Here is a 14026-nt window from a genome sequence, read left to right on the forward strand (position 1 = left end):
TATCTCGTTTACTGCTGGGTGACCCAAGTCTCAAGGCCTGCAGGATGTGCATCATTAACTACAAGACTTTAACTGCCTTATATCTGAAAATGTATCTGGGAATTCCCCTGTTAATTGCAAGGACTATTGATAATTAACAGAGAGACCCTAGGGGCCTCTTCTTGGTCAAATCACAAGTTTAACACACATAAGGGGACATTAAAATGAATATACCAGATTGAACTTTCCTGCCATAACACGTTACTTTAATCCTTCAAATAATTTAAATAATACTTCATTGTGTCATTTGAGTTTATTTGCTGTGTGTAGATTCAAAGATTTTGGTTATCTTGTCCAGGGATGCAAACTTGTCACCTTTCTGCGAAATTCGCCGTTTTGAATCCAAAATAGGTCGTTTGTGTGATTCATGTAGATCTGCAATAAAAAAAATTGGGGTATGGGAGGGGGTCTGGGACCCGGATTAATGTGCGGCTGCAAGCTTTTTTTATGAAGCGCGAGCTGTGTGCTCGAGTCTTCCTGCCTGTCGGCTCTGCTCATGATGTATAATAAGGCTCTGCTGCTCGGCGATGATGGTCTAGCTTAAGCAGCTACATTACCTACGGTGCGTTCGTTAATATTAACTGCGTGGTTCGGAGTGACTGTGGCACAGACTGGACCGCTGGTGAACAGCTGTTAGAACGGGCCGTTCAAGTGTTCAGAGCAGAGCTCCCTGTCGGAGCGGCAGAGCGTGATGTGCACTGAAAAGTTTTTTTTTCCCGTCGCAATATTATCGTTGAGCTAGCTAACTAGCATACATTGTCACTATCTGCTAACGTTAGCTTTAGCCTTCGTTTTCTAATCGTTTTTTTCATAGGCTATAAACAGAGGTGGTATAAGTATATATCTTGTACTTGATTAAAAGTAGAAGTACTCAGTTCTTGTACTTGAGTAAAACTAGAAGTAGTCAGATCTTGTACTTGAGTAAAAGTAGAAGTACCAGAGTGTAGGAATACTCTGTTACAGTAAAAGTCCTGCATTCCAAATGTTCCTCAAGTAAAAGTAGAAAAGTATTATTATCAAAATATAGTGAAAGTAGCGACAGTAAAAGTAGTCATTTTGCAGATTGGTCCATTTCAGAATAATATCATATGTTTTATAATGATTGATCATTAAAGTGTTATCAAAGCTGGTAAAGGTGCAGCTAGTTTGAATGACTTTGTATACTGCAGGGATAGCTTGTGGATTTACTCCAGGTGGAACTAAAGTCTGATTTAAGACTTGATAATATTCCACATCATTCATCCACATCTGTAATGTAACTAAAGGGAATAAATACATGTAGTGGAAGTAGCAAAACAAGTACAAAGTAGCAAAACATTGAAATACTTAAGTAAAGTACAAGTATCTCAAAATTGTGCCCAAGTATAGTACTTGTTGAGTTTATGAACTTACTTACTTTACACCAGTGGCTATAAAGATAGAAAGACTAAGCCTTGCACAGAGGCATGAAAATGAATTTTCAAAATGCTCAACAGTGCTGCCAAAATTATAAACTGGCTGCTACACAATTAAAATAAATGCTTTTATATATTTCTATTAGATGTGACTCTTTGGCGTTTCTGTTAATATTAACACTGCTGCTTTAGTTGTTCTGACTGCTAAAATCCTCTGTTATTCCTCATTTTAAAGCCGATATTCTGTGGGGTCGGGGGGCTCGGACCCTTGTCACCTTTTTCATACCTGATGAGTTTGCATCCCTGTTGTCAATTTGTTTGGTTATCTAGGCACAGCTGTGTGTGACTCCCTCTGGTACACTGGTATGTGTTTTCCTAATGTAGAGAGCATTGATTAATTAATAAACTACACACTGACTCTGGATCCTGACCAAATCCTTTTTTGTTGATCAAATGTTTTTCAAAAATGTATTGTATATTATATAACAGCTGCACATCACAGACCGGAGTCTCTGCTACTGTCGACCACGAAGGAGGCGATCATCATCCCCATCCCCAAAGACCCTGCATGGCATGGAAATCTCCTCCTCCTGGAACAATTCTACACCCAGCATATGCTCCCTGTGTTGGCCAGTAGAGAGGAGGACATTTAAATAAACATACTCTTAACACCCTCGGACTCTGCGTTGTGTTTCGTATGTGTGATGGGGTGTTATGCAGAGGGGAGGAAAACAGGACACAGCAGATTGGGATTGTGGTGGAGATGCTGAGCAGTTATTTAATTGTTGCATGTAATTATTATTATACTGCGTGCTTCTTAGTTATTCCATCTTTTGCTGCAACATGGATCTGTATGTAACTCTATATTTACTTGTTATCTACCACACTTCCTTCTACATCATACACCATCATTATACATGGTGTATATAGGATATATATATATATATATGTATTTGTATGCATATCTGTAAATTGTATAATTTTATTTTTCGTATTTGGGATTTCTCTTTTGTCCACTCAAATACACTTGGCCCTTTCTCTTTTCCATGTGGAAAATGGCAGCTGCATATTCTGCTTTTCTCATCTGGCTCCCTGTCTGCTCGTCTACAATGAGACAATTATACAATTAATTACTAATAATCATTTAAACCTGTTATTACCAATATTTCACAAATTCTTCATGTAAACTTAAGAGCACAGCTGTATGTTGAGTATCAGCTTTGCTTGGTTCGTCTTACTGGGGGGCAGCTACATGGATGTCGGTGCAGTCCACAATAATTTTGCAGTTGAAGGCAGAATGAATTTATTATTGACTCAGAATGAAGCACAACTTCATGTCATACAATACATTGACTTTATTTGTAATTGTGTAAAAAGATATGAGCATTGATTAGCAAGCAGGACCTGCAGGAACAGAGAATGGTGATGGATGGAGCTGGGAAGAGAGAAGAATAAAGAAAACAGATCAACTTTATTATCGAATATTACAAATTCAATTTCAAAACAAGTTGCCGCTCCTACAGTTTTCTAGTATGTAAAGATGATTTCACATGACCAATGAAAAATATCACACTCAATACATGTGTGTCTCTGAGGGGTGCATTGTGCCTTTGATGTATATAAATAATATACCATAACCAAACTATTACGTACAGTGGAAATCAGGTTGCCTCTCTGAAGAACCAGCACCTTACCGTGGTAGAGAGGTTTGTGTGCCCTGATGAACCTGGGGGCTGTGTTGTCTGGAACCTTGTGTTCCTGGTAGGGTCTCCCATGGCAAATTGGTCTCAGGCAAGGGGCCAGACTAAGATTGGTTCAAAAGACCTCATGAAAGACGACACACGAAGTGAGGATACCCGGCCCGGAGGAAGCCCGGGGTCCCCTTCTGGAGCCAGGCCCAGAAGGAGGACTCGTCGGCGAGCGTCTGGTGGCCGGGCTTGCCACGGAGCCCGGCCGGGCACAGCCCGAAAAGGCAACGTGGGCAACACCTCCGCTTCTCCGTCCCGCGGGCCCACCACCTACGGGAAACAGCAATGGGGTCGGGTGCGCTGCCAGAAGGGTGGCAGTGAAGGCAGAGGGTCTCGACAGACCAGACCCGGGCGACAGAAGCTGGCTTTGGGGACGTGGAACGTCACCTCTCTGGGGGGGAAGGAGTCGGAGCTTGTGCGGGAGGTGGAGCGTTACCAGTTGGATCTGGTTGGGCTCACCTCTACGCACAGCGTCGGCTCTGGAACCTTACTTCTGGATAGGGGTTGGACTCTATTCTTCTCCGGAGTTGCTCAAGGTGTGAGGCGCCGGGCGGGTGTGGGGATACTCACAAGTCCCCGGTTGGGTGCTTCGTTGTTGGAGTCTACCCCAGTGGACGAGAGGGTTGCCTCCCTACGCCTGCGGGTTATGGGGGGGAAAACTCTGACTGTTGTGTGTGCTTATGCACCCAACAGCAGTTCAGAGTATACGGCCTTCTTGGAGACCCTGGAAAGAGTCCTGTATGGGGCTCCTGAAGGGGACTCTTTAATCTTGCTGGGAGACTTCAACGCACATGTGGGCAATGATGGAGACACTTGGAGGGGAGTGATTGGGAGGAACGGCCCCCCTGATCTGAACCGGAGTGGTGGTTTGTTACTGGACTTCTGTGCTAGTCATGGATTGGCCATAACAAACACCATGTTCGAACATAAGGATGCTCATAAGTGTACGTGGTACCAGAGCACCCTAGGCAGAAGGTCCATGATCGATTTGGTTATCGTATCATCGGACCTGAGGCCGTATGTTTTGGACACTCGGGTAAAGAGAGGGGCGGAGTTGTCAACTGATCACCATCTGGTGGTGAGTTGGGTCGAGTGGCGGGGGAAGCCTTTGGATAGACCTGGTAAGCCCAAACGTGTAGTTCGGGTGAACTGGGAACGTCTGGAGGAGGCCCAAGTTCAGGAGGCCTTCAACTCACACCTCCGGCGGAGCTTTTCGGGCATTCCTGTGGAGGTTGGGGACATTGAACCAGAGTGGGCGGTGTTCAAAGCCTCTATTGCCGAAGCCGCGGTGGGGAGCTGTGGTCTCAAGGTCTTAGGTGCCTCAAGGGGCGGTAACCCTCGAACCTCCTGGTGGACACCGGTGGTCAGGGAAGCCGTCCGACTGAAGAAGGAGGCCTTCAGGGATTTGTTATCCCGGGGGACTCCCGAGGCAGTTGCAAGGTACCGACAGGCCCGAAGGGCAGCAGCCTCAGCCGTGGCCGAGGCAAAGCAGCGGGTGTGGGAGAAGTTCGGAGAAGACATGGAAAAAGACTTTCGGGCGGCACCAAAGTTGTTCTGGAAAACTGTCCGACACCTCAGGAGGGGGAAGCAGGGAACCATCCAAGCTGTGTACAGTAAGGATGGGACGTTGTTGACCTCAACTGATGGAGTGTTAGGGCGTTGGAAGGAGCACTTTGAGGAACTCCTGAACCCGACAACTCCGCCCTCTATGTTAGAGGCAGAGCTGGAGTATGAAGGGGGATCGACACCAATCTCCCGGGGGGAGGTCACTGAGGTCGTCAAACAACTTCACAGTGGCAAAGCCCCGGGGGTGGATGAGATCCGCCCAGAAATGCTGAAGGCTCTGGGTGTTGAGGGACTGTCATGGTTGACACGTCTCATCAACGTTGCGTGGAAGTCGGAAACAGTACCGAAGGAGTGGCAGACCGGAGTGGTGGTTCCCCTTTTCAAAAAGGGGGATCAGAGGGTGTGTGCCAATTACCGAGGCATCACACTACTCAGCCTCCCCGGGAAAGTTTACTCTAAGGTACTCGAAAGGAGGGTCAGGCCGATTGTCGAACCTCAGATTGAGGAGGAACAATGCGGATTCCGTCCTGGTCGTGGAACGACGGATCAGCTTTTTACTCTCGCAAGGATCCTGGAGGGTGCCTGGGAGTATGCTTATCCAGTCTACATGTGTTTTGTAGACTTGGAGAAGGCATATGACCGGGTTCCAAGGGAGTCACTGTGGGAGGTGCTGCGGGAGTATGGGGTGAGGGGGTCTCTACTCAGGGCCATCCAATCTCTGTACTCCCAAAGCGAGAGCTGTGTCCGGGTCCTCGGCAGTAAGTCGGACCCATTTCAGGTGAGGGTTGGCCTCCGCCAGGGCTGCGCTTTGTCACCAATCCTGTTTGTAATATACATGGATCGGATTTCGAGGCGTAGTCGTGGGGGAGGGGGTCTGCAGTTCGGTGGACTAAGGATTGCACCACTGCTTTTTGCAGATGATGTGGTTCTGATGGCTTCATCGGTCTGCGACCTTCAGCACTCACTGGATCGGTTCGCAACCGAGTGTGAAGCGGCTGGGATGAGGATCAGCACCTCCAAATCTGAGGCCATGGTTCTCAGCAGGAAACCGATGGACTGTCCACTCCAAGTAGGGAATGAGTCCTTACCCCAAGTGAAGGAGTTCAAGTATCTCGGGGTCTTGTTCTCGAGTGAGGGAACAATGGAGCGTGAGATGGGTCGGAGAATCGGAGCAGCGGGAGCGGTACTGCAGTCTCTTTACCGCACCGTTGTGACGAAAAGGGAGCTGAGCCAAAAGGCAAAGCTCTCTGTCTACCGGGCCATTTTCGTTCCTACCCTCACCTATGGTCATGAAGGATGGGTCATGACCGAAAGAACGAGATCGCGGGTACAAGCGGCCGAGATGGGTTTTCTCCGCAGGGTGGCTGGTGTCTCCCTTAGGGATAAGGTGAGAAGTTCGGTCATCCGGGAGGGACTCGGAGTTGAACCGCTCCTCCTTCGCGTCGAAAGGAGCCAGTTGAGGTGGTTCGGGCACCTAGTTAGGATGCCACCTGGGCGCCTCCCTAGGGAGGTGTTCCAGGCACGTCCAGCTGGGAAGAGACCAAGGGGTAGACCTAGAACCAGATGGAGGGATTATATCTCTTCTCTGGCCTGGGAGCGCCTTGGGATCCCCCAGTCAGAGCTGGTTGATGTGGCCAGGGAAAAGAAAGTTTGGGGCTCTCTGCTGGAACTGCTACCTCCGCGACCCGACCACGGATAAGCGGGAGAAGATGGATGGATGGATGGATGGATGGAAATCAGGTTGCCAGAGCAGGTCAGTCCAGTGTGCATGTTCCTCAGGGTCTCAGCAGTTACAGGTGAGGTAAAGAAAATAAAAGAGAAAAAGGTCAGTAACAACACTTTAAAGTAACAACACTGAATAATTATCTATTTTAATAATTTTCTCTCAGTAATCACTCAACTACTGTCTTTCCAGCAAACAGATTGACTCACTCTCACTATCATCACAATGAAACACGTCCAGAAGAATGTCATGCAAAGCTGCCTGCCTGCCTGCCTCAACCTGATCTCACCAGAATGCGTGACTCCTCCACGACTCCTTAACACCGCATTGCGTGGTGGAGTCACGGAATCTTTTATCTTTGCGTGTCGGCACCACGCAAACAACCCCAATGTAAAGTGAATGAGGCTCCTTTATCGTGGTGCACACACGCATTTCTACAACGTCCTGCAGTGAACTTTGTATTCTATATAACGTTTTAAAAATCTACTTTATAGCTTGTAGTAACTCACGGGAGGCTTCTTTTATTTTATTTGTATTCATAATAATTTTTATTTTTCGTCAGAATGTATTATGGTGCATTATTTACCAATGTTTGTTCTCAAAAAACGGTGCATTTCTATTAGATTAGTTATTTTTTAAGGAAGGCCAGAGCTTCAGCTGTCTCAAATAGATTGTTCCCTTTAGTTTACGTTATTTAAAAGACAATTACATTAATATTTGATCATTAATAGTAATAATAATCATTTTTTTTATAACAACGATAAACCAGAAGAAGATGCCGTCGTTACCACGGCAACGTTATGTCGCGGTTGACGGCAGTGACATAGCCACGTGACGTTGCCCACGATCACGTCACTTTCATTCATTTCATCTCACAACGGACTACAGTAAGTATCTAAAATCAAGGGGAGTTTATTTCTTTAAAACACGAAATGATATTGCTTTTATTTATTCCACTGTAGCACAGTCTTTATAGCGTTTCATTCCTGGATATTATGTTGAGTTTTGTAGTGTGTTTAGCTTTTACAATAGGCTACGCGCAAGCTAGCGGCCACGTTCAGCTAGCCTCCGGCTTTCCGGTCAAAGTTTGAAGCTGGATAGCATTTATAGTTTATACAGCTAAATGACATTAGCTGTCCCCGGCACAGTTGGATAGTGGAGGTGCTTGCTAGAAAAATATGTTTAAATGCTTGTATTTGCCCATGTGTTGTAAAGACAGCTTTCAACACAGAGTTGTAATAGTGGAATCGGCGATGGAGTGGAACAGAAATGTGGACCTGGAGTTTTTCCAGAGGATTTGACTGGCCAGTGGGGACATTGGGATTGTTACATTGTACAATTAAAATATATAGTAGAAGATATAAGATATATAAGTTATACTAAGTTATTATTGCATAATAGAGTAATGCACAGATTAATTATTATTGCACTCTCTTCATTTTGTGTATTGTTTGTATATTGTGTCTGTATTGTTTGTATGCCATGTCCCTCATAATATAACAATATGCACAGTATAAATTATACTAAATTATTATTGCATAATAGAGTAAAGCACAGATGTTACTGTTATTCTAAATAATCTTAATCATGTTTTTATTTTTCCTGTTTTACAGCTTATTTACAACTCTATCACCAACACACACATATCCACACACACACACATAAAACCAAAGGCACTTTTAAGAGCCACTCTCTCTCTCACTGTCTCTCTTTCTATCACTCTCTCACTTTCTCTTTCAATCACTCTCTCACCTTCTCTTTTTCAATCACTCTCTCTCACTTTCTCTTTTAATCACTCACTCTCTCACTCCTACAAATGGCTGGAGGGTCCCAAAAAAAGACCTGCCCAAGCTGTAGGCAAAGTATTTACTGTGGTAATAAAATCTGCCCAGTATGTTACCATACACAGCCCAAAAAATTGAGACTGAAAAAGAAAATAGAACAATTCCAAAGCCAGCAGCAGCAGTGGTTGTCATCAATGACAAAAAACCGAATCAAGTCCCACGTTATTGATGACGCCGCCATTCTGGTATGTAGTTTACAGAATTATCTCATTCACCAAAAGTGTGAAAATTAGTTTTATTACTTTGTCAGAGGATTATAAATTAACTGGTATTGCTTCACATCCAAAGTATTAATTGCCTCATTAAAGGTAGGGTATGTAAGTTTGAGAAACCAGCTCGAGTGCGCTAGGATTTGAAAATACACAGCCGTAAAAAATCTGCCACATGGAAGGCTGACAGGCACGTAGTCCGTCCAGTTATACAGCCGAGCCGGCTAAAATAATTGGTCGTGCTCTTTACAGTACTACGGCTTCCACAGATGAATTTTTTGTCAAAACACTTCAGATATATCCATAGCTATCGGGGTGTTAAGAGCATTCCATGCAATATAACAAAAAGTGTATCTCGAGCCGGTTTCTCAAACTTACATACCCTACCTTTAATGAGAATATAATTCATGATTAATGATTTTCAAACAGAATTAACTATTATGTGTAGGAAGTTTAGGAAATGTCTAATAAGTTAAAAATCCCAAATGTATTCAACAAAACATTATGAACAAATCATTGTTTTTATTATGATGCCAGGATATTAGTGTAGATGATTTATTTTGATGCTACTTCAGGGCAAGCTTGCAGATAAATTCAACAAATGTAAACAACAGTTTTGTGTATTTGTCTAATTGATCTCTCTACCTCTCAACAATTACTTTCCCAGCTGGAGAAGTTGCATGCCCTTGGCTTGAAACCCCTGCTGCTGTTGGCGTATCCCCCTACCAAGAGGGTGGCATCTAAAACAAAGGTGTTGATGCCCACGCATGCCCAGCTGACCACATACGCCAAGACATGCCTCGAAAATGTGGAGGTCATCTACAATCTGATGGTTGCAGGTGAGATTGCATTTATTTAATAACCATCTGCACGAGTCACTCATGCATATATTGACTATCTGTTATACAATGTGTGGTGTTGCTTTGTCCTGTTTATTTCAAAGCAACAAAGAGAGTCATTTTAAAGAGCTGGGGTCTCATTTATAACTGTTATGTATGCACAAAACAGGGCTTGAAAGAGGTGTATGCCACTTCCCATGCAAAAGTTGTAATCTATATATATATTTTAATTGACAGAAGATTATGGTGACAGGGGAAATTGTCTATGCAGATGGTGAGGTGGTGAATTGAAGCCAGATTGTATAAATACATGTTATAAGCAATAAGCATCATTATACATATAATCTCTCACATATTTCATTTCAGTTAATATCACACGTTTCTTAAAGATCCTACATTCAAACCATCAGTGTTATTTGTGCATATGCTTGTGAGCCATAACTAATTCCATAAGCATCTTTCAATTGTAAAAGAAGTAAGCCAACTCAAATCTCAAATCAAATTCCACTTAGTATTTCATCAGCACTGTTTCGCCATCACATTCCCCACCATCGGAGCGCAGAGGAGATTGTTGAAACAGTATAGTACTGACACTCGTGGTCAGTTGTGGAGCGCACTGCAGCTGAGGAAAAATATCCAAGATAACATGAAATAGCAGTAAACAATAGCAGAACAGATGCAAGTACCAGACTGTGTCTCCAATGCGTTCTGTGGTGCACAAAGAGCGCACTGAAGACACTCCGGCCCCCACACACGTCTTCTCAAGTGACCTCACCCAGCACATCTTTCCCTCCTACACATATGGATAGCAAAGTCTAGAAATAAAGCCAGTGACAGCTCTCGCACAATCTCACATATGAGTCCTATTTATATTGCAGGCCAAAACTTAAATAAATACATTTTGTTCACTTATCAAACTTCCATTTTCCAATGATAACCCAGTGTGGGGGATACCATTGACTTTTGCAAATATTGAAGCGATCAGTTTGATTGCTGTAAACATTTATAAACATTTATAAACATACTCAATCCATTTGACTTTTTTTACAGTTTAGGTAGATTAGGGTTGCCTTTTTTTGCATGTTTTGCACATTGGCCTAATTTCATGTTTTATAATGTATGTGTGTGTATTCCATGTTCCTGTTTTCAAACATTCAATATTCAAAGGTGTTATGCACAGCTACAGCGTAGTTGTTGCCAATGACAATCTTAACTCCCAGGCTCCTCCAACAATGCAGTATACAAACAGTACAAGAAGAAATAAAATAGTGCAAGAAGAAACTAGTTCAACAACGTAGGTACAAAACTAACATGCAGGAATAAGTCAAATACAGGGCTCGACATTAAGGGCTGCCCGATGGCCCGGGGCCATCTAGTATTTAGCTCGGGCCATGAAGCCTCACCTGGTGGTTGCCCGATCGGGCAATCTATTATACCAGTATCATGCAGCTCGCGGATCCAGTAATGAGTGACCCGACAGTAAAACTAAACATATCTATAACTAGTTTAGGTAGTTTGAGAGGTGATTAAAATAGCTACGTGTGATATTCTAACCTGAAGTGTGTGTTTTGTCCGCTCACCGCTGCATGTGATCATGCAGAGCTGCGTGTCGACTCGTCAGCAGCAGCTGATCTCTCTCTCCCGTCAGATTAGACTTCACTCGCGTTTATGTCCATATCGATCAGATCCAGCTAGTTGTAGCTAATGATATGACTACCTGCTTATTAAAAGACACCGTGACCTAAACAATAAGTGTCGCTATGCAACTGGGTGAGGCCACAAAGTATAGCGCAGCATTATGCATTTGTTTACATGCCCACCGGAACCCCGAGGCATTACCAACAGATCAACGCACAATCAACCCACACAGCACATCTCTTTCTCCACATTAAGTGTTACACATTAGAATGGACTACTCTTGTCTGTCACATACTATTCTTGTCTGTCACATAAGTGGCGCAACTGAAGCGGTATTGCGCTAAAGGGAAATTATTTTGACCGGACATTTTGACAGAAGAGATTTAGATTTGCTTGCTAACGGGAACTCTGACGTCGCCATTGTGTGTGCTTCGCGGATGCACTCGGCTGCTCGGGTCTGCTCGGTCAGCTTCTGGATGAGGAGGCATTCCTTCGAACAACTTACAGTCGATAACATTACAAACATTTTTAACAGGGGCCATAATAGCGTAAATAATGTTTGTTTTGGCAGTTATAGCTGAATGTAATGTTTTCTACTTTTTTACATCTGGGAAGGCATTTGGAAAGTGTCCAAAAGTGTTGGAAAGTGTCTTGACAAACAACTTAAGTATTTATTATAGCTATGCAGGGCATGCAAGCGAGCAAACACAAACAAGTGAAATGAAGAATACAATTGAAATTGTAATATTGTGGTGGTTCATCTTATAATTCAGTCTAGAGAATGCACAAGACAGCATCTAAGACCTGCAAAAATCTAAATGTTCTAGGGGGAGGCCCCCCAAACCCTTCGTGCGTCATTTCGTCCGCGCGCATTTTTCAGGGCAATCTCTATTGGGCTCAGGGCCATCTGTAAATTATCTTAGATGGCCCACAGGGCCATCTCCCAAAATCCTTAATGTCATGCACTGAAATATATACATCTAAAATAGAATAAGATGAAACAGAAAGTAAAATGAAATACTAATATGGGGAGTAGGGATGTGCATCTCCATCACTGAGGCCGATGCGATGCGCATCTCGATACGTTGCCAACGATACGATACATTAACGATACATTTGAAACACCAGGCGATGCGATACGATACGATTCACCCCTGTTGCGATACAGTTCGATACGATTTGATTCAACATTATGCGATACGGGGCGATACGATGCGATTCTACACGATGCAAAATAATGATACTTCAATATGGTACGACAGAGGATTTTTGTTTTATTCCTCATATTAAGTAAATAATACATTAACAAAAAAGTGCTTTACATATTTGGTTCTCTCTACTAGCACTGCACATCCCATCATGCTGTTTATTTTTTACCTTTTTGACCTTAAAAAACTCTCCAGAGTACAATTCTATAACACCTCACAGTTAAACAATTTAAGGATGCATTGCCCATGATTAACAATGTGCAGATAACAGCTACCATAGTGCAATGCCCATACAGCTGCCAGCCTGATGTGCTTTACACTCATAGGCTAACTCACCAGTGAGCAGAAAGCAGTGGTTTCTATAGGAACAATAAAGAATACAAATAACCTTTCACAAAAAGCTCTATCATAACTGCTTACAGTAAGGAAGACATTTAAATTATTATTGGCCGTCACAGGCTGCTGTAAACTAAACACCACTCTCTCTGACAGAACACCTCACTGAGTGATTTAACTCATGTCTAACTTTCAGGTTTCTCTTTTCAGCCGCAGCCATGTCGCCTCTTTATGTGCTTCGCTAAATTCCTTGTACTACTAAAGCGGCACGGCATCATTTACAATTTGCGAGCGATTTTTCAAGTTGACCGTCTTTCTTGAAAAATCCGAAGTGTTGCCAAACGTTTGATTTGTAGGTATTTTTTGGTACGCTGTGTTTCTCTTTCTCTTCAGCTTCCATGTGTGTTGATAACTGAGACTCTCGGCCTCCATAGTGCGAAGCAAAAATCAGAGATCGTCTCTGCTGAGCGTTGACAGGATGAGGGGATATTATATGAATGAATCGTTTTTTTACCGATGCAAAGACGCTACAATCGATGCATCGCGAGTTCAACCCAAACTGTAGCCGATGTACAGTCTTTCAACCGGTGCACTCGCATCTTGAACGTTTATGCCGGTGCACCGATGCGAATCGGTGAATCTTAACATCCCTAATGGGGAGGCATGAATGAAATGGTTGTATAAACAGATGTGGATATGTATAAATATATATGAACAGATAACTAACAAATGCAACATTTTGGTAATATACATAATAAATAAATACATATGTTGGCTTTTAAACAGATTTGTCCTGCAAACCCTTTGTAGGTTGGACAACACTCAACCCAGATCAAGAAGTGACCCCTGACACACCAACACCACCCCAAGACCCACCCAACCCAACCGATAGCTATATCTTACATTTGGTGCCATGTGATCAGCAACCAGGGGAAACAGCAGACCCACCACCACACCAGGCTCCCATCACCCACCCACCATCACACCAGGCTCCCATCACCCACCCACCATCACACCAGGCTCCCATCACCCACCCACCACCACACCAGGCTCCCATCACCCACCCACCATCACACCAGGCTCCCATCACCCACCCACCATCACACCAGGCTCCCATCACCCACCCACCACCACACCAGGCTCCCATCACCCACCCACCATCACACCAGGCTCCCATCACCCACCCACCACCACACCAGGCTCCCATCACCCACCCACCATCACACCAGGCTCCCATCACCCACCCACCACCACACCAGGCTCCCATCACCCACCCACCATCACACCAGGCTCCCATCACCCACCCACCATCACACCAGGCGCCCATTACCCACCCACCATCACACCAGGCTCCCATCACCCACCCACCACCACACCAGGCTCCCATCACCCACCCACCACCACACCAGGAACCATCACACCAAATCCCACCAAAGCGGCAGCAACGTAAAAGAACCATCAAAATGAAAGGTATGTTTAGTT

At 44.1% G+C, this 14026-nt stretch overlaps 1 protein-coding gene across 7 annotated transcripts in view; it reads left to right on the plus strand.

Moving 5' to 3' along the window:
• The first annotated feature begins 8130 nt into the window (after positions 1-8130).
• LOC307014196 (uncharacterized protein) overlaps positions 8131-14026 on the plus strand; it is a 34827-nt gene continuing 28931 nt past the window's right edge. For all 7 annotated transcript variants that reach the window (XR_013801179.1, XR_013801180.1, XR_013801181.1 and 4 more), the window contains exons 1-3: positions 8131-8499; positions 9191-9362; positions 13355-14014. Coding sequence is in view for 4 of the 7 variants with exons in the window: in XM_079642003.1 (XP_079498129.1) it covers positions 8287-8499; positions 9191-9362; positions 13355-14014 (1045 nt within the window). In the remaining 3 variants the exon portion in view is untranslated. The remainder of the gene's footprint in view (positions 8500-9190; positions 9363-13354; positions 14015-14026) is intronic.

The sequence above is a fragment of the Notothenia rossii genome (assembly GCF_949606895.1).
Source record: "Notothenia rossii genome assembly, chromosome: 8".
Taxonomy (NCBI): Eukaryota; Metazoa; Chordata; class Actinopteri; order Perciformes; family Nototheniidae; genus Notothenia; species Notothenia rossii.